Source organism: Haliaeetus albicilla, chromosome 7 (assembly GCF_947461875.1).
Source record: "Haliaeetus albicilla chromosome 7, bHalAlb1.1, whole genome shotgun sequence".
NCBI lineage: Eukaryota > Metazoa > Chordata > Aves > Accipitriformes > Accipitridae > Haliaeetus > Haliaeetus albicilla.
This window is the reverse complement of record NC_091489.1, coordinates 22,224,005-22,246,370: the sequence shown is the minus strand read 5'-3', so window position 1 is coordinate 22,246,370 and position 22,366 is coordinate 22,224,005. Positions and strand designations below refer to the sequence as shown.

General features: G+C 38.0%; 1 protein-coding gene across 1 annotated transcript in view; it reads right to left on the bottom strand.

Annotated features, from left to right (window-relative positions):
• LOC104318743 (HBS1-like protein) overlaps positions 1-22,366 on the bottom strand; it is a 64,731-nt gene that overhangs the window by 14,813 nt on the left and 27,552 nt on the right. Inside the window, exons 5-8 of the mRNA XM_069787266.1 lie at positions 13,913-14,021; positions 3,622-3,878; positions 2,981-3,146; positions 667-784 (exon numbers count right to left, since the gene is read on the bottom strand). Coding sequence (XP_069643367.1) covers positions 667-784; positions 2,981-3,146; positions 3,622-3,878; positions 13,913-14,021 — 650 coding nt within the window. The remainder of the gene's footprint in view (positions 1-666; positions 785-2,980; positions 3,147-3,621; positions 3,879-13,912; positions 14,022-22,366) is intronic.

The window sequence follows — 22,366 nt, the reverse complement described above, 5'->3', positions numbered from 1 at the left end:
CATTTTATGTCATGTAACCACATTATTCTTCCTCCCCTCTGATTTATTATTGCCATAAATTAAATAACTAACCTATATGAGAATGGTAAGTGCCATACTGAATTCAATGGCTAGTGCCCAATACTTTTGACTTTACCTACTGTTCCTAAAGCAAGTGGCACATAGTCTCTGCACATCCTATTGACAACACAGATGCATTCTGCATAAACTTTGTTATGTTATGTTTTCTCATCCCACATAAAACACATTGTTAAATAGAAGAACACCTTTTGTTTGACCTCTCCAAATCTTTTTTAAGCTCAAAACCACTTAAAATCTTTACCTACAAGACCACTTTCACAGAACTTCTTGTTGAGTAGACATATGCCACATTTGAATAGCCTTCAAAGCTCAACTCTGATTTTATCAAACTGCAACTTAGTATTCAAATTACTTACCTAATAAAACTCTCCTCCAAAATGTTAATGCCCCAAAAAAAGAAAAGCAACTGCCTTTAAAATTAAACAAACACATTCTTTTTTTAAGTTTAGAAAACTCATGAAAACCTCAAAGTTATCTTAGCATCACTGATGATTCCATTTCATCTTAGATTTTAAAAGAAAACCAATTTAAGAAAAAGTTATAAATAATAATGCTATTGGAAAAAGACTTTTAGACCATCTCTACCTGTGCAGCTCCTGTGATCATATTTGGAATGAAGTCTTTGTGGCCTGGAGCATCCATCAGTGTGATTATTTTAGTCTTTGTCTCGAATTTGGTCATACCCACATCCATTGTCACTCCCCTTAAACAAAGCATACATGCAATGCACCATTAAAACTGCTTTGAAAGCTTCATCAATATAAAGTATGCTATTAAAAACACAACCATAAAATTATAGACTTCATAGCTTTCATTTGATTTAGCCTGCACAAAAAAAATCTGAAAGAAACCTGCTTGCTGGAAAAGACCTCTAGAGCTGCCTTTCAGTAACTCTAGTCGCGAAGAAACACACACCCAGAATTCAGAGTACTAACTCCATGCACCCATAGACTGTACTGCATATTTAAATCATCACTAATTCTACTTTTAATACGTAGCTCTTCAGAAAAAGGCATCATAGAGTAACAGAAACATGGCCAAGAATAAAAAAATAGTAGATATGAGACTATAGGAATACAATTACACATTTGCAAAGATCCATATGCAGAACTACTGATTATCAAGGAGGCATCACAGTACTTTGACTCAGTTCTACATCTCACGACCACATGTTCTGCACAGCACATAGGATAGAATTCATCTGATCAAATGCAAACACCTGTCATGTACATGTCTGTATCTCAGTTAGTCATCTGCATCTCCCTTTATAGACAATGAAGACAGGCAGGCACTTTCAAGGGACAAAACTTCTCACATTAAAACAGAGACTTAAAATACGTTACTTCCAATGACAAAAAGACAACAACAACATAACCCCCCCCACATTTACAGATGGTTCCAGAAAGCTTTTCTTTAAAAATACAAAACTCAAAGTAAGAAAACAGAATCAATCAAAAATACCCATTCAGAAAACTTTTCCCTTAATAATTACGTTTATCTTCTGAGGAGAAGTCTTGTACCTAAATGCACAACTGTTGGACACTAAAAAAAATCATAGACCAAGGGATATCACTTTTAAGGCTCATGACAATTATTCTACAAACTTTTCTTTCTGTTAACATTTTACTCTTTGCAGGCAATAAATACTTGTCTCTATTTCCAGTTTCACACATTAATTACATCCTATCGAGGGCTGCTTAGTTTAATTATTCTATTCCAGATCTGCGAAATGATTTGATCTTCAAAGTTTGTCCATTTTACACCCAGCTACCTCTACAGGGATTAAGAAAAAGACCTTTCCCCCATCAGCTTTTCCTCTTCACATCCTTAGACTATAATGTCACAACAACACCACCACTACAATATCAGCAGCCTTAACTGATGTAAGGCTACTTTTAAAATCTGTGTTTGGTTGCTTTGGGATTGTTCCCCCCTTCCCTGTACCTGCACCCCCTCAACATACAGGCCCTCACTCAGGTTTGTATGCACACTTTGTAAACAAAAGGACTCACACAGGCAAAAGTTTAGCTATATACAGGGATGCTGCAAAAGCGTATCCGCCTTTAAAAACACCACCACAGTTACACACTCAATAGGGACTGCCTTACTCCATGTTCTTCAGCATCAGTTTACATTGTGACAGTTATCTTTCCAACCAGAAGAGTTTACATGCTATGAATCAAGGGTGACAAGTGATTGTAAAAATATAAACACATAAGAAAATGCCTTTTTTATTATTTTGTGAACAGAATATCATGTCTTTAGTTCCCCACATAGTGTTCTTAAAAGCTCTTACAGATTTTTTTTAAATTAGCTTCACTGCTTCCCCGTTACATACTTTTTCAATATGATAAAATTTAATTTTAAATTTTGTATTTCAAGTTAATAAAGGCAGTTCATAAAGAATACAAATATAATTTATTAGTTCAATTTATAGATTTTTATATTCAATGTAATGCAAGTCACATGTGATGAACTGATGTTTCAGTTATTAGTTTATAATTCTGACACCCTTTCATAGAAAAATTTAACCTAGAATTTTCCCATACAATGATAACCAAACTGAGAGAAAATTAGCAGCAATAAACCAGTAAGGCAGCTTTAAATGAACTAACTCAGCTACTAGAAGCATTCCACATTGTAGTCCTACAGTGCACTCCACAGCATAGAAATATGTGAAGAAATACTCAACTTCTTGTTCACATCTTATAACCAAACAAGGATACTATTTTTTTCTTTTGATAACATGTACTCATATAGACAAAGAAAACTATTTGCTAATACGTACTGAGTAAATATCTTTAGAGTATTTCTACCAAAGCATTATTAGTAGACTGATATTTCCTAACGAATGCTGTTCTTTCAGGAAAAAAGTAATTCAATTAAAAGATATTTCTACCTTTCTCTTTCTTCACCAGTTTCATCCAAGACCCATGCATAGGCAAACGAAGCTTTGCCAGCCTTCTTAGATTCCTGTTCGTATTTGTGCATAGTTCTTTTGTTCACATTTCCCAAAAGGTAGAGCAGATGACCCATTAAAGTACTTTTACCTGCATCAACATGTCCTATGGAGGGAAAGAAGTACTATATCAATTTTATTAATTTATGCATTTTAAATATAGTACAAGAAGAAATATACTACAAAACAGGAAAATCACATGCACTAATAATGCTTATGCAATACATAGAACTTCACAATCCTGTAAGGTAAGAGCTATAGGGAGGCAGTTTATTGAAACAGTCAGTTAGTACAACAGCCATATAGCACCTCCAAATTCATACTCAAAAAGAACACACTGCAAGAATGAAACCAAACCCAAGTACATTTTACTATACTGTCAAAAACAAGCTAAGTCAACCTTACTGTCCTAGTCAAGGACATCTGAATGTACTCCCTCCAAAGAATAATGGTCAAGCAGATGCGACTGAAAACAGTATGAGATTTCCTTTCCCTGTAGAGGACAGTTTTACTTCTGTATCACTCCCAGATTCAATCAACACAGGTTTTAATCTGTCACAAATGTAATTTAACAGTATTACCTATTACCACCAAATTAAGCAGTTGCTTTCCTCCTTGTCTCTTCTCCAACTCCGCTTTCACATCTATTTGTGGTTTTGTCTTGCTTGACTTTTTTACTGGAGTAGGCACCATATTCTGCTCTTCTGAAACCTGCCCTACTTGGGGTGAAAGAGTAGATTTTGAGACTGCCTCAATTGTCCCAGAAGCTACACTGGCATCTTCAGTTAACAGCCCTTTCTGAGATGTGTTAGCATGGCCATTTTCTTCAGCAATCACACTAGGGAAAAAAAGAAAACACAAAGAATGCAAATGACAAAGAAGCCATAGAAATACAGGAGAGAAATTGAATTTTCCCTTCACTATCATGTAAGCCCCAGACAAAGAGTACGCAATAAGCCCATTAAGGTGGAAGCGATAAGCAGCTGGATACAAACCGTGCAGATACCAGCTCTGAACATCTTGTCTGAAAAGCACTGTGTACAAAAGCAAGATAAGAAATAATCTTGTAAAATACATGAAACAGATAAACAAAAGCTTCCCACAGCCACTTCTTTTAACAGGGAGTGAAAGGACAGTTGTGCAGAACAACTACAGAGAGCTGGTTGTCTCTGAAGTAAGAGCCCAAATCAACTTTGAAGCATCGATCCTAAAACAGCTTCCGCATACAAGTATTGCAGCTGAATGTGGTGATGTTCTATTGTGAGAAGAGCAATATAGCATAAAGAGTAGATACTAAGCTTATCTGAGCTGCAATTTAAGGTGCAATGCTTATATAGAGCCATAATACATATGGCTTATATAGAGCCATTGTTCTATGCATAAAACAAGGCATCTAGGTGTAAGGAGATTTGGATTCCCAACTCCCCTTCTCTAACACCCTGTTCTCCCACAGATCACCATACTAATCCTAATAGTAAATAATCTTAAATATATTATTCTCCTATGCTCTCTCACTCTTTTTCTCTCTCATTTGTAAATGAGGATATTTTCCTAATTTACACAAGCGTTCTGAGAATATACAATATGATTCTTCACCTGTTATGGCAAAGATGGCCACTAAAAACAAACGCTAAGTGACATCTTCAAGAGAGCAAAGCTTTCTTCCTGCTTGACAGAGCTCCATGATGAGGCATTAACATAAGCAGCAAGACAGGAACAGAAGCAGTTAATACAGGTGTGACTACATTATATCACAGCAAACTTCAATATACAAACCACTGACCACTAAAGTATGTTGAAAATACCTACAAAATACTGTATTTAAAACTTTATCCAAGGAGAAGAGTCTTCTTCCCCTGGAAAACTGGAAATCCTTTCCAATGCAGTACCACTGTGCTGCGGGCTGCCTTCCGTGGAACGGATTCACACAGGCTCTCAGACTCAAAACTCTGAACACCCAGTATGAATTTTTCACTCCCTACTTTGTTTACATACCACAATTAACTTAACAGTTTTCCTCTTTTCACCTTTTGTAAACAAACCCTATTTATTTTGGTACTTCAGAACCTGCATCGTGACATCTGTGCTTTTATTTGACATTACTTCTCATTTTCTGTCTGTGTAGGAGTATTTGCAGTGTATTAGTCCCTTTCTATTACATATACCTCAGGAAACAACATAGTCCAAGCATGTTAGCCTACCGAACAAAGCAGGTCAAGAGTTATCTAAAAAATTAAACCTAAGAAATGTTCAGAATGAACACAAAAACAGCCTCTCATTACAGCACTAAGCAACGTGGGACATTTTATAGGTGTCCCTTTTTCCCCTCAGTTTCAGAACCCACCTATGTGATCAGTACCGCAGCAGACTGATTGGGCCTTATGAAAAAGGTGCCAAAATCAAAGTGACATCTTTCTCTTGATTGTGAAACCCCAAAGCAGAAATGCGAGCACTTGGTTTTTTTGGCTACAGTTCCACAAGGCCAGGGTCTTGCAACAAGGCTAGATACACAAGCATATGTTTCTCAAATCAGCTAAGCAAAGAACTGGGCTTATGCCAGCCATGCTAGTTGCACGGGCACAGATGGTACCTGTGCTTCTGCATAATGGATAGACAATTCTATATAAAGTCTATTCACAAGAACTTCTATCAAAATACTCTAAACCACTTGAAGGAGAAGGACAAGTTTATATATCAAACTACTGCCTTAGGTCACACAATCGTGACATTTTAAATTTGACACTACAAACAAGCAAGCTTGCTACCCTGGACTTTCAGGAGAGCAGACTTTGGCCTCCTCAGGCATCTGCTTGGTAGAGTACCATGGGATACAGCCCTGAAGGGAAGAGAGGCCCAAGAAAGCTGGTTAATATTCAAGGATCACCTCCTACAAACCCAGGAGCAATGCACCTCAACAAAGAGGAAGTCAGGCAAAAACACCAGAAGGCCTGCATGGATGAACAAGGAGCTCCTGGACAAACTCAGAAAGGAAGCCTACAGAGGGTGGAAGCAAGGACAGGTAGCCTGGGAGGAATACAGAGAAATTGTCCAAGCAGACAGGGATCAGGTTAGGAAAGCCAAAGCCCTGATAGAATTAAATCTGGCCAGGGACATGAAGGGCAACAAGAAAAGCTTCTACAGATATGTTGGTCATAAAAGGAAGACTAGGCAAAATGTGGGCCTTCAGAAGGAAACGGAAGACCTGGTTACCCAGGACATGGAGAAGGCTGAGGTACTCAGTGACTGTTTTGCCTCAGTCTTCACCTGCAAGTGCTCCAGCCACACCACCCAAGTCGCAGAAGGCAAAGGCAGGAACTCGGAGAATGAAGAACCGCCCACCACAGAAGACCAGTTTTGAGACCATCTAAGGAACCTGAAGGTGCACAAGTCCATGGCACCTGATGAGATGCATCTGCAGGTCCTGAGGAAACTGGCAGATGAAGTGGCTAAGCCACTAGCTGTATCTGAGAAGTCGTGGCAGTCCAGGGAAGTTCCCACTGACTGGAAAAGGGGAAACATAACTCCCATTTTTAAAAAGGGAAAAAGGAAGACCTGGGGAACTAAAGGCCAGCCAGTCTCACCTCTGTGCCCAGCAAGATCATGGAGCAGATACTCCTGGAAACTATGCTAGGGCACATGGAAAATAAGGAGGTGACTGGTGACAGCCAACATGGCTTCACTAAGGGCAAATCGTGCCTGACAAATTTCATGGCCTTTTATGATGGGGTTACAGCATTGGTGGATAAGGGAAGAGCAACAGATATCATCTACCTGGACTTGTGCAAAGCATCTGACACTGTCCTGCACGACATCCTTGTCTCTAAATTGGAGGGACATGGATTTGACAGATGGACCACTTGGTGGATAAGGAATTGGCTGGATGGTCACACTCAAAGAGTTGCGGTCAATGGCTCAATGTCCGAGTGGAGACCTGTGATGAGTGGCATACCTTAGGGGCTGGTACCGGGACCAGCACTGTTTAACATCTTTGTTGGCAATATGGACAGTGGGACTGACTGCACCCTCAGCAAGTTTGCCAACGACACCAAGCTGTGTGGTGCGGTTGACACGCTGGAGGGATGGGATGCCATCCAGAGGGACCTTGACAGGCTTGAGAGGTGGGCCCGTGCGAACCTCATGAAGTTCGACAAGGCCAAGTGCAAGGTCCTGCACATGGGTCAGGGCAATCCCAAGCACAAATACAGGCTGGGCGATGAGCAGATTGAGAGCAGCCCTAAGGAGAAGGACTTGGGGGTGTTGGTTGATGAGAAGCTCAACATGACCCAGCAATGTGTGCTTGCAGCCCAGAAAGCCAGTCACATTCTGGGCTGCATCAAAAGAAGCGTGGCCAGCAGGTCGAGGGAGGTGATTCTGCCCCTCTGCTCCACTCTCATGAGACCCCACCTGGAGTACTGCATCCAGCTCTGGGGCCCCCAATGTAAGAAGGACATGGACCTGTTGGAGCGAGTCCAGAGGAGGGCCACAAAGATGAACAGAGGGCTGGAGCACCTCTCCTGTGAAGACAGGCTGAGACAGTTGGGGTTGTTCAGCCTGGAGAAGAGAAGGCACCGGGGAGACCTTACAGCAGCCTTCCAGTACCTAAAGGGGGCTTCCAAGAAAGCTGGGGAGGGACTTTTTACAAGGGCATGTAGTGATAGGACAAGGGGTAATGGCTTTAAACTGAAAAAGGGTAGATTTAGATTAGATGTAAGGAAGAAGTTTTTCACTATGAAGGTGGTGAGGCACTGGAACAGGTTGCCCAGAGAGGCTGTGGATGCCCCATCCCTGGAAGTGTTCAAGGCCAGGTTGTATGGGGCTTTAAGCAACCAGGTCTAGTGGTACGTGTCCCTGCCCATGGCAGGGGGATTGGCACTAGATGATCATTAAGGTCCCTTCCAACACAAACCATCCTATGATTCTATGAAACCAGCTGTACTGTATCACCAAGTGTAGCCTTAGACAAGCTCCAGTATATAACATCGTATCTTAACAAGCTGAATACCCATTATAAGAAGATACACTTGATTCCCTAAATTCCAAAAATTAGTGGATCATCATTGCTTTATATGTAGCTATGGAGAAATGTGATCAGACATGAACTATTCCATAGAAAAACAGTCACTACTGTTATTTGTGGTTTCTTTTACTGCAAGAGATAAGTGCATTTCTATAAGGCTGAACAGAAGGCTCTGTTTTTCAAAATTCCTTAAATAGTATATTAAGTTCAAGCTGAAAATCTACTTTGGAGTGGCACAACAACTATTTTCTCCAATGCCTCTTTACGGACATTTTAATTCATAAAAATTGGCTGAAAACAATCAAGTTGATAGAAGGCAATTATGCAAAGAATTGCAGGGACAAAGCTTTCTACATATTTTAATAACATATTTAAAATCATCTGAATGACAAAGTACACCAGATCATTTTTGCCTGAATCATGTATCGAGAGCCTCATATATTTACAATTAATTTGCATTAGACATCTTCATCAAGACACACTTTTATCCTTTTCCTTTTTTTTCAGATAAACTTCAGTTCAATCTCAGCATAACATCTAGCACTTTCACACTGAAGTACTATGACTAGTGCCAATATGCAAAGGTCACACTGTAATGCAAATATGGTATTTTACATTGGTATCAAGTTTTCTTCCTTGAAATTCTCCTATTTGCAGTTCTGAAGAGAAGTATTTCCGTAAGAAGCCGTATCAAAGCAGCCTTTGCAGTCGGCAATAGTCTTCTCCCCTTTTCAATGTCTGGATTTCTTCCCTACTCAAGTTTTCAAAAATGAAAAAAATTTAAAAGGAAGATATTTAGATGAAGCTGTAAGTAATGTGACCCAAAAACATAACTCTCTTGGTTTTCTATAGCTTTCCAAAATATATTCAGACTGTCACACCAAGCCTATTTAAAAGACAAAAATGTGTTTTGAAAGACAAGTTATTTGTAAGCTTCTAAATTCTACTTTGTTTAGCTAGGTAATGATTTCTTTTCTAATCCTAGATGCTCAGATCTTCTTGCAGGCCAAAGCCTATATCAGTAAGGATTCCAAAAAAGAGGATGGATGCTGAGCAGTAGAATTCAAACTAATTACATCACCTGAGAGAATCATGGTTATTGCCAGATAAAATACTACTTTCTCCATTCTAACTAGCTTTTATTGTGACTACCACTGCTTAAGGCCGCCAAATAATTTTTATTTTGGGTGGTGCAAAGAAAATGCTCTAGATGCAAGTGAATTAACAAGTGAAACGTGACTCCAGCCATCATAACATTAGGCCTTGCGACTTTTCCAAGGGTGCAATATTTGAACAGTCAGTACACTGCTCCACTTAGAGTTCTACAGGCTTCAGATATTACCATGTTTTGGAAACCTGAAAACAACCTGTGCCATGATAAACCAAGACTTGCCATTTCAGAGGAAAACCAGCAGAATGGATAGAGTATATGATCTACCTACAAAGCACCTCTAATGAGATAACTCAACTTTTTGCTGACCAATGTTAGGGAAAGGGAGAGGGAGATTATTGGTGGGTACCTAAACAGGAAGATGGGCAGATGAAATGTACAACTCTAGTCTCACGGAAGTACATGAAGAGACACGCAGCAATAAGACCCTGACAGTTAGTTATTCCTCATGACAACCAGATGAGTCGTTTATTGAAAGCTTGATAACAGCTCAGAAGAACACTAAGGAGCTTCATCTCTAACAGTCAATGAAAAAATGAACGACATTTAAAATGCTTTTGAGTAAGCCTTTTCCACAGAGATTTTTCAATATTATTGAATTGAAAATTTCTGTCAGAAGACAGAGCATATAGGATAGCATACTAGTACCTAGTATGTTGCTAGTGTAGGCAGTTGAGGGTATAAACAAGTCAGTTGCATTAGCAAGCATCTTCGGTAGCAAAGTTCCAACTTGGCCTGAGTTATGTTGAGCCACCATATCAAGAAAAATTTATATTTGGAGGAAGTGCACTCCTAACCAATTGCTTGTGTCTTTGTATGAGAACTCGATGGAACTACCAAGATTCTCAGTTTGCTGACATCTGTGCCTGTCTGCCACATCACTGCTAGCTGCTAACATGGAGCCATTAAGCAACTCTTGACTTCTTCGAAAGGACAGAACCATTACGCACCTTGTATGTGTACTAAGGTCATGTACTCAAGAAAGCTTAACCACCAGCAATTGAGGCACAAATGGCAAAAGAGCTTACCACAGCTTTTTTTTTTAGGAAGTCAGCAGACATACAAAAGCCTGGCAAGGACCAACATTTAGTCAAAATTAAAACTGCCATACCAGAAACTTTCTATGTTATCTTGCCAACAAGAACTACAAGAGTAAACCAAGTAAAATGTTACGGTTACATCACTGTTTTCTGGGGAAAATTAAGATATACAACATATGTTGTTGTAAGACATGTTAGAAGACACTCAATCTCACACAACTGTTGAAAAGTTCACACTACCACGCATTCAAAGAAGAACCTGAAAGCTTATCTGCTGAAGATGAACTCTGCATAATTCAGCTTTTAAACATTATTTTCAATCTTCTAGTCTGGACACTTAGTGAATTATTTTTATACAACCGACTCTTTCGGAGTACTTACAGTCATTACAGGAATGTCTACATTTATTTCCCCTTTCAGAATTATTAATTACACAATATTGGTCAGGCTGATTAAAATAATCACCCTTTTTTGCTCACAACTTCTTCTGGCTTCCTTCATTACTTAACAGGAAGAAAAAGCCTGGTAAGTAAGTTTTGCTAGAGCATCAGAAAAACAGTTTGTCAAAAGTAAGCAAACTCCATTTTCTGTAGACAATCCCACTAAGAACACCCAGCAACAAAGGCAATCAATGCTCAAAGCAATTAATGACTTCTAATAATCCATTCATTTTAAATAAGATTCATTTATTATTATGAGGTCATACCTCATAACAAGACTGAATCATAAAGACTGAATAGCTAGTCAAAGAATGGTTATTTTTGCTAACGCTAGGCCCCTGTTTTAAAAACATGGTCCATGAATTACCTTTAAGATCCCATAAAAGGTGACAACAAAAACTAGTTCATACATACTATACAATCACCTTATAATGGTGTCTGCATCAAAACCATACAAATATTTGGGGGTGAGAATATGCAGCATAGTAACAGGTGGTTTAGAATCCAAACTGCTATGAATAATTTATAACACTGTGCTTTTGGTCAGTGACATAAACTATGTACTTAGAAATCCATGTTATTATAAACCATCTGCAGTACGTTTATCAATGCAACAATAACATAAAAAGGGTCTGAAGAGAATCAAAAGAACGAATGACCCTTTCTTAGGTGTTAATAAACAGATTCATTCTGTTCCCTGACAACTCAAACTTATGCTGTCAATAACCCAGAAGATAACTGCAGAAGAAAAAACCCAACCTCTGATACTCATGGAGTTGAGGTAGGGGTTCACATTTTGCTTTGTTTTTCAAGTTTAGAAATGGATGCATACAAAGTCATTACAAAGTTGCGAGACAAGCTAGTGCTTCAGCTAACCACAATATATTTAGCACAGACTTTACACAGAGTCTGTGGAAAGGAGCTGGTCAAGCTCCAACTGTTAGGAAAAGAAACAGGAGAGCAAATGCCACTGTCCTACAGCAAAGAAGGAAAAATATGATGCAAATATGGTCAAGGCCTCCTCCCCCATTCTTCATGTCAAGGTCCTAGTGCCTTGGCACTGCCTCCACAGTGGCCTGTAGGACAAAAGAAGAAAGGAAGCCATCACAGACTCCTTGAAGCAGGGGTCTTTAGACGTGCAGATAACTTTACAATTTAAAATTGTGCGTTCTTCCATATTCATTGATTAGCTGTGCTCCAAATCTCATGCTCTTTTGCAAATTGCTCCACTTCTTACTTAGTTCTCCCACTTAGAGCTAAGTTCCTAATGTGCATCCAATTTCTACAGCAGAAGAGGCTTGTTCTCAACTAGCATTTCAGCGGTACCACTAAGTAAGTGAGGTGAATTAAAAAATGTCTTCACAATATTGAGGATTTATCTAAAGGGATTACCAGCAGGTCCTGAAGGCTTAATTTTTTCTGTCACAAAAAACAGTATGTCACTAAACTGGAAGCAAGCATGATACAAACTATTTCAGGGTCCCTGAAGAGAGGCAGAGTTGCTGAGAACCATGTTAGAGCCAACCATCTTTCCTCACAAACTGAGTCATCACTAGCCTATCCAGGAATTACTCCAGTGTACAGATGAGGAAGCATTCTTCTTATCTCCTCCTTCTCTATGGAGCAGGCATACATACACAAGGTGTGGCAGTTGCTAAGTAAGTATCAGATACAAAATTCTGTATTTGCTCTTTTTTTATAAACAAACATTTTAAATAGTCATTATTACAGCTAAAAAATTTAATCACTACTATCCAGGACTAGCTGGCAGATCTTTTCACTCACTTAAGATTCCTTTCTTTTTATAAACTTCTATCCAAATTAATTTAATCCACAAAAGCCCCCACAAAAAACTCCAGCTTGTAAGAACTGTAGTAGAAACACCAAAGATGAAGGTGCCATGATGTTGATAGGAATTTTGTGATCAAGTCCAGTTGTCACACCCAGAGTCACTCTTAGTAGAGCCACGGCTGGGAGGCAGAAGTTATGTTCCCTTTTATGTATTGCAAATCCTAGCACAGAAAGAGGATTTTGAAAGGCCCAGAAATTTTTCATTTGGCACTTATTGCATCTAAATAGCTGAATGAAAGTGATGCCTCTCAGCAATGGCATTTAGCAGTGTAAAGGATATAATAACAACATCAGCTTCACACCTTGCATTAAATGTGCTTAACAGACTAAGTAGATGCAACTGCTTGCTTTCCACTCAGTTATCAAACATGCACGAGATACTGTAAAATAAAGACCATGCTACCCTCTCAGTCCCCAAAACACTCTCCAGATATAGAACTGCAAACACTACAGGATGAAGTGGGGATGTTGACACTGCTTACACTTGTGGATTTTTTTCCTGAGCATGAACCATGAATTTCTTGCCACAGATTAGGTGGCTATCGTAAGATTGGGTTCAAAAACAGCATAAGCACATTCAGGTAAGAAAAATCCATTAACCATTCTTAATAGAAACAGCCTAATTTAAAAAAAAAAAGTTATGGGGAGCCACAGAATGCTAGACATAATGACATTTCACAGACTGTATTCCCAACACGCATTCCCTGTCCTTATATATTTATTCACTGCTGGCTACTGTTGTAGGCAGACTGATCCAGATGTCTGTTTTCATGCTCTCACAAGACAACCCCCCAACAGTTCCAAGTCAGGATAAAATTAGAACTACTGCTCAACCACTCCAATTTAGCTAAAGCATAAGGAGGACTGATTTCTTCTCTGCAACAGTTGTACCCTGGACACCTGTTTAAGTTAGTACAAGCTGCAGAGGAAGGCAAAGTTTAACCATAAGTGATTGTTTTCCCCATAAATTATTCTTAAATGTATTACTTCCTTTGAAGAACAAGCAATTACAGTTAAGATTTATTGATTTCATAATTCCACTTAGAGAACTAAATTTAAAATAAACGAACCCCAAGAAAGTTCAGTATTCTATGAAGCGGATGTTTAAATAATCTGACTAGCTGATACCTCTCTGCACTATTCATAGTGAAAGGATTTGTTAAACTCAAAACGTGAGGTACCATCTTCTGAAAGTAATTCTGAGTCAAACAAGAAGCTGAGATGGTTAGTTCTGGAGAGTGACACTAAAACTGCTGTAAAAAATAGAAGAAAAGAAGAAGAAAACTTGCTACAGGTGCATCAGTCTGAAAGAAGAGCTGCTGATGTACCTTGATGTACAAGGGCTTGGCTTACCATGGAACTTCAAATCCCATAGATTGTTTCTTTCCAGACACTGTCATTTTGGTAATATTTGGCACAATTTCGGATTCCATTCTGGCTGACTGGGAATCCCTTGTTTTTCCTAGTAATAGACAAAAAGTAAGTTTGAACTTAAGGTTGTGACTAAAAGGTGTTAAATATAAAGTTTAACAAGTTACATTACTTCTCTTCAACCCAAAAGGTACCAGTCTGTGATGATGCATTCTCACACTTCAGTGTCTTTCTTGCATATATTACATATTTATTCAAAATAATCTACAGTTATATTTAGTGTGAAAATGTCATCTTTATCTCCAAGCATTGACATGACACTTACAGCATTCAAAACCTTTACTCACAGCAGTTCTGCAGGATGCCAGCAGCATTTCATGCAATAGGAGGATGAAGAAATGCTTTGCAGCTGCTCACTAGCTGATTAGGTTAATACTTATTTTGAGTTTTTCTTTTGCCTTAACATTGTTGAGCCGCAAGGCTACTGGAAGGTAAAAAAAGTATGTCTACCTCAGGTACTGCTAGCAGCAGCACAAGCTACGTGTGGGCTACCAGGCCTTCCCTGAAACCTGGAAACAGAGTCGTCTCGTACTGAATTACACTGAAGAAGCCAAGCAATACCCAAAAGCTAGCTAATTTAAAGGTTATTTAGAAATAATTACAAGTATTGAGTAACTTAATTACTTTCAAGGTATCCATTTTTACCATAACTTCACAATTACAGTAAGGTTCATTCTTAATTTTGTGAAACTACAGTTTCACAACTAATAGCACTACAGTGCTATTAGTTTTTTGTGAAGCTGTAAAAAAAAAATTTACACTGGTGAGGAGGAGTTTAAATAAAAGAAGTAAACTAGCTCTTTTCTTTCCACAATTCCCTCTTTAATATGTCAGGATCCCTTCTCCCTTCAAGGAAAGAGACTTCCAGCTTTACAGCTTGAGTGACAGCAGCTGTACCTTGTGTTATGAAGGATGTTTTACACACAGGAAAGCAAAACAATAACATGAATTCAGAATTAAGCTGCAAGTTTTAAACAATTTTCACCTACAGCTGTATTTCAAAAATAGAAAAATGACGCTACTCCTCCAGTAACAGACCAATTCAGATAGTCAGAGCCAAGTGAAAACTTATTTTGAATAACAAGTTAATCTTTTAAGTATTTTAGATTACTACTGTAAGATGAACTGTTGGAGTCACTTGGTCCTACTCACTTAGGTTAACTCCTGCGTTCTAAAGTATGACAGCTACACCTTTAAAACCACAGAATCATATTGCTTTACAGGTTATATATAAGTTGTGGTCAATGTTGCTGAAGATTTCAGGCAAGGAAACAGAATACCACAGACGTGTCTATAATAGACAGCATACAAAAAAGCTGTTGTGCAACTTTTTCTAAACAATCACACTACAGATTGAGACATTCTTATTTAACTGATGACTTGGTCTTCATCTCCCTCATTTGTCTTATCTGCTGATATTTTATTTATATGCCACCTGAACATCTCTGGAAGAAATAGTCTGTGTGTGTATTATTAATATTTGCATACCAAGTACACTGTAAATAAGGCAAAACAGTAAGAGAAATAAAGGCAACAGCACAAATCATAGTTTACAATAATCATAAATTATGTAACTGACAAACAGATAGCAAAGATTCAGAATATGAAATTCTCAGAGCACTGGACAAGGACTACTAGTTAAGCACAAATATTTTGTTTCATCTTGAAGCTCCTACATAGATCACCTACAGCATTTTTTTAATAAGTAATCACTTCAGTTACAGTAAAAATTACATTACTTTTGTTGCCAACTTGGTATGTTTTTTCCCACTTCAATTCTAACAATTTTCAAGCAGCCATCATTTTCAACTGCCAGTTAAACATGAATGCTTTACATGTCATTTGAAAGCTGAATTACAGTTATTTCTCAGAAAATACCATGTTTGAAATCTGGCTGCTAGGAACTAAAAGTTACAAAAAACACAATGAAATTCAAATGAGGTTAGTTGAAAGACACCAAGATAACAATTCATATCATATAACTTGAAAATAACTTGCAATCTCTTAGCAATATTTGCTACTTATGATCCAAAAGCAAGTCAAAGGTTTTACAAAAGACATCTTCTCTAATCAATTCAGAAATTAAGCTTCACTCTGTACAAATACTGTTGGGATGTTTGACACTGATTCAAAGTTAAATGTGCAAGGAGACAAAATACATTCAATGAATCAACTATTTGACTCAGAAAACACAGAAATTTAAAACCAGAGATTAGGAAACACTAAAAGTTGAAAGAAGATACTGTCCTGGTTTTGGCTGGGATAGAGTTAATTTTCTTCCTAGTAGCTGCTATAGTGTTATGTTTTGGATTCAGTGCCAGAAGAATGTTGATAACACACCGATGTTTTCAGTTGTTGCTAAGTACTAAGTCAAGGATTTTTCAGCTTCTCATGCCCAGCCAGCAAGAAAGCTGGAGGGGCACAAGAAGTTGGCACAGGACACAGCCAGGGCAGCTGGCCCAAACTGGCCAAAGGGGTATTCCATACCATGGGACGTCATCCCCAGTACATAAAGTGGAGGGAGTTGGCCTGGGGGGATTGCTGCTCAGGAACTAACCGGGCATCGGTTGGCAAGTGGTGAGCAACTGCATTGTGCATTACTTGTTCTGTATATGCCAATTTTTTTTATTATTATTATTATTGTCATTTTATTACCGTTATTTTTTTTTCCTTTCTGTCCTAGTAAACTGTCTTTATCTCAACCCATGAGTTTTACTGGGTTTTTTTCCGCCAATTCTTTCCCCATCCCACTGGGGGGAGAGGGGGAAGGGAGCGAGCAAGTGGCTGTGTGGTGCTTAGTTACTGGCTGGAGTTACACCACAACAGGTACAAAAATAAAATTACAAAGAGCAAGAAAAAGTAAAGTAATTGTCCATCGACAGCAGGGTTTCTTCTTTAATTATTTATTTTTATAAAGCTCCAATACTTCAGTATAGGCACAACAAGGAAGCAGACCAGGATCATGTAAAGACAAACCAAACCATAGAAGATAATCCTGGAATGGCGACATTCAAATAGATGCAAAGACAACACAAGATTATTAGTAACACTACTGACAGAAGTGTCAAATATCATTTTCTGACTTCAACATTCAAGAAGCGCATTGTGCACTGCAGGCATCATGAAAGATTAATAATTATGGGCTTCATTACAAATGACACAAGGCCAGGAAAGGAGTATACTTTACTATCTAATCCACAGGGCACTGAAAAAAGCCACATGATAAATTCTTATCTGCTTTGTCAGGCAAAGCAAAAGCTATTCAGCACTTAACAGATCGTATGCAAATCCTTAAACTGCACCTTGGAACTAAAAGGAAGTCAATGCACAATGCTGATATGATTCTTAAAACACTTCTTAATCAACAAGCAGAGTATCCTATGGAAACTGAAGTGCACTACAAACCTGGAAAAATGTAGCTGCAGTAATCCCAATCTGATTAGGACAAGAGCAGCTGTGAAGAAAACCAACCTCTTAAGGGAAAGGATATAAAGAATATATAAATTTTTGCCAAGAAAACCTTCATAAAGTTCTTCATGCCTACTGCCAGTTGGACATTCTTAAACACATACCTAAGTAATTCAATGACAATACGTTTCCTAATGAAGAGTATACATAAAATAAAAACAAAAGACAAACATATCTTTCAAAACTCCTGAAGAAGCCCCAATAGCTCCTTGCTACATTTCACTACTCTAGCATTGCAGAAAGTAAAAATAAGAGTGGATTACATGCAAGTAAATTCACTGATTGGCCAATGGTGTCAAATTGCAGAGCAAGAGATTTTACTCAACAGGACACTCCATAAAAATTCTGGCATTTCACTAACTTAATACTAGGAAAATTAAAGAAATTTTCCTTCCATGAAAACAAAGCATACATTCATCAATTATAAAAATGTAAAAGTTGTCAGCATGATAGTTCTCACAATTCAGAATGTTTAAAACCCAAAACTTCTAGCCTATTTTAAGCAGTTTTCAGACAGGTATTTGGTATTTAGACTGCTCTGACAGAGTACCTACACTAAAGCATACTGTAGCTACAAGTCAAACACTATTACAAAACAGAACATGCACTGATGCACCTTGTCTCAGTATTAAATTAGGATGAGCCTAATACCAAAAGGGACAGACTTGCACTGACGGTACTCCAGTACAACTATGGCAGTGGGTGACAACTTGACAATCAAAGCTCTCTTCCCTTCATTATTCTTCTCTTTGCTTTTACCCTTCCTGTGACTGCCAGTTGGTCTTCTGACTTAAAGGCCTTTTGATTTAGTCAAAAAGTATTACTAATGACACCTGCTGTAACTTCAAAATTATTAAAAGTACAACCCCAAAATCTGATGGCACAATAAAGTTATTGGCAGACTGATACACAGGACACAGACACATATATATGCAGGAAGCAAGTAAAACATAGGGACAGTCTTTAAAAATGAAAACACTCTCTCTGGATGTTCAAGCTGGAATAGCAAAAGTGTACGGACACAGTCAATCATCTTCCCTTACTGTAAGCAACTCCCTAGATTTTGGATTTCCTTTGTAAAAATGGTTGTAAGGAGTACCTGTAAAAGATTCAAAAAAACAAATCAAGAGATTATTTTGGCTTCTTTATCATACATAACAGGCTTAAGAAGTTCTTTTTTCAGTTTTAGTTCGTTTATATACTTACATTGAAAGTAACAAGAAGATAAAAATTGGTCTTTTCTCTAATTCTGTTGCAGGTATGGAAGTTATGTTTCAGTTCTTGGAAGAGTGGATTGTCAGTCTACTCTGTTCCCAGGTAGTTTAGAGGCGCATAAAAACAACAGGAGTTTGTTAAACAACCACCAGCTCAAGAAAGACATGTTGATACCAAGTGAAGCAGGGATATTGGCATATTGAAGAAATGCACACTAGCAGTGGGTATTTAAATCCACACTGGCTTCATTCAGATGGCCATACCTTTTTAACAATAGAAACAAAATGCCACTGTTTTTGATTCGTATACACAGTGGCTTCTCCTCCCAATTTGTCTTCCCCTCATCAAACTGTATAATGGCACTGAAACTTTAAGCTCAAGTACACCATTGCACAAAGAAGCCTGCTTCTGATAAAATGAACCAGATTTTTAATATGCCTGAATTCAGCTTGAAAAACAAGGAAGGAAAAATGTCAACACGTTAGGCATGCCTTGAGTCCATGCTTTTTCAGATAGCAATCCCATTTAAATAAATCCATGTCTACACACAAAACAACTGCTAGCAGTGTACCAGCACAGGCAAAGGAATGCACCTCCAAGGGAATGATGTGTTAATTAACTGTGGCGAACTGCAGTTTCTTTTTCTTTAAAACTTTAAGGCATTTACATGCTTTTGAAGTTTTTACTTGGTTTATATTGATTCTTCTATTTTCAAAAGTGGTATGAGCACTTAAAAAAGGCAGCTGCATGCTATTTCAATTTTGAATGGGGCTGGGGAGCCTAGATACTATTGACACTTAATAACAGAATTCATTTACTTCAGCAGGTCCTCCTAGCACTGTCTAAACCAGCACTGCCATGGAAAAATATACATGTAACACCATGCCTTCTGATCTAGAAGATACGGTTTGCATCCCTTACTCTGCTGCAGACTTTCTATATAACCACAAGCAAGCCACTTACACCTTTATCTACTGATTATACAGCAACAGCCACCAATTGCATAAAAGAAAAAAGAGAGTGCACTTTTTTGTGCTGGTTTTGTGCACCATGTCATGAGCTTGTTCTAAGTATGTTTCGTGACTCACTGATTAAAAAAAGCAATGTATTTTTTGCTTACATTACTGGCAGTGCAACTATTGAGTGTATTAGTAACAACAGCACAGACAAGACAGAATCTGTCTGAAAAGAAGATTTAATAACTGAGGCCTCTATCAAGATAATACTTCCCTTCCTATATGCTGTGCTATGATTTTAAACTAATTTTAAGGCCCTATAATTGTGAAAATATTCCAAATATGGACTACACGAGAAACAGATGCACAGATGCCAGCCTGATTACATACAATTTCATGCTCAGAAGCATGTATCACCTGTTTGCCCACACGTATGCAGGTTTATATTAACATCTAATATATCCATCATTGTAATCAGCTATTTGAACATTTTGACTATAACAAACCCCAGCTGACAAATTTCAAACCATATATCCTTCTATTTATGCCATAAACCTTGCGAGCTTCTAGCCTTTAATTAAACTTTTAACTTGCCTTAAAAACAGTAGAATTGTATTTTTCTCCCTTCAAATTTCACAGCACACAGGAAAAACAATAACAGGAGGGAATATAAAAATTTGTTGTTAGAGATACACTATTGAATTTTTTTTTTTTTTTTTTTAAATAATTCAACTTAATTATTTGACACTCAAATTCTACAAAATGCTGTGGGACACAGCAGCAACTTGCAGCACATTTTAGTTAAGCTTGCCACAGAGCATACTGGATCTTCAGTGGCAGTGGTACTGAGTATTAGTATTATCAACAAATCACAGTGCTGGGAATATCAGAAGGCCAGGACTCTCAACCACATCCTACCAGTACATAACACAACTACTGAACTTAGAACATCCCAGACGTCCTAAATTTACACAGTTCGCTAACCCTTAAAACATTCTGCCTGCATATAATTTGCCATGCACTCATCCCTATAGCCCATCATTTAAATTTCTTTGGATGTAACAGATCAGTGACAAAGTCTGCTGCACATGTGAGAAGTTCAACACACAGAAATCCTTTCTTATGCAAATATAGAAAGCAATACAGGATAATTGGGAAAGGAAAAATTAAATTATTTAGAAAAGTCTCCCACTCTTCTATGATCCTAGAAACATCAGCAGCCCTCCAAGGAGCACCTCTCATAGCAAAGAAACACCACCTAGCTCTAATAAAAATGTCACATGTGAAAAAAACTCAAAATAAAATGTTACTTTAGTATTTAAATTATAGAGTTCAAAATACACATTTTTTAGGAAAACATATGCCATTATACTACTATGAACCGCAATATACAAATGGATGCTACCGATCATCCACAGCACTTACAAAAATAATGCAGCAGTCCAAAGTAATAGAAAAGGCAACTTGCTAAGTCACCCCCCAGTGCTGAGACACAGCCATTCTAAAGATACTACTGAAAACAATTCTCCAAACAAGAACACTGAACTTTTTCTTTTTAAAAGAAAGGTTATTTCCTAATAGAAACCACAGTCAGGGGTTTTCCAGGTAACTTCGTCTTGTTGTTATAACTATTACCTTCTCTACAAAGTTTTAGATGGTGAATATGACCTTTTTTTTTTTTTTCCCCATAAACTGGGACTAGGCATTTTCACTGAAAAATGCTGGGAAAAAAGTCTACTTGCACCTGACTACAAATATTTTTTTTTTCGTTTTTAAGGTTTGATACAGCAGAAGGAAGGAGGGATACAGAAGGTGTTGAGTGATATTCCAGAGTATCTCCAAGATGGGCCAGTTGTTTGTGGCCCACAACACAGAAACAGCACAACTTGCTACCCCAAGACTGAAGTTCCAGAAACAGTTTGCTTCACTACATGCAGGTGCAACAACTGGATAGGCAGTAGGCACAACCAGAAGGGCTGGGAGCCTCGCCTGTTACAGTTAGCTGGCACTTCTCATAGCTCAGGCTTTATTTTCAATGCTTGCCACTTTCAGCAACTTGAACTCTTTAGTCCAAAATTAATTTGCTCAAGTGAGGTACCTGCCTGGGACTGACTACTTTTTTTTTTTCCTTCCAGACAGGAAGAACAAGGAAACTGGAAGATTAAAGATCAGACAAAACGGTTTATTTTCAAAGGCACCTGAAGCAAATATTACTTGCATAAATTAAATCCTTCAAATGATCTTTTCACCTTCTGAAAATCCACTCAATTAGGCCATAGAAAACAGTTTGCAGATGCTCTTATGGCTTAAGTTTTAACAACTAAATCCCCAAAATGCATCATCAGCATTCAATATGTAGCTGCTGTGGTTGTTATGACCAGACTGGACTCGGTTGTGTCATGAGAGCAAATCCTACCTCTCCTGTGGTCTCCGTAGTTTCCTACCACATCAGTAAACTGGAGGCATGAATCTGCCTCAGATAATCATAAAAAGTAAAGAAAACTGGGAGCAAGAGAAAAAACAAACAGTATAGTGAGCATTGGCAAGCAGCAATACAAGCAGATTATCAAAAACAGACAAGGACTACAAGAATGAAAATCAATAAAGCAGAGAAGATGAAATGAGAGCTGCAGTGACCATGAAAAAATTGACAGTAGTTAACAACCTAACTTGAGGAAAAACTGCGTGTAAAGGAGAGTGACAAGTTATATGCAGAGCTAAACATGAACAAAGGAAG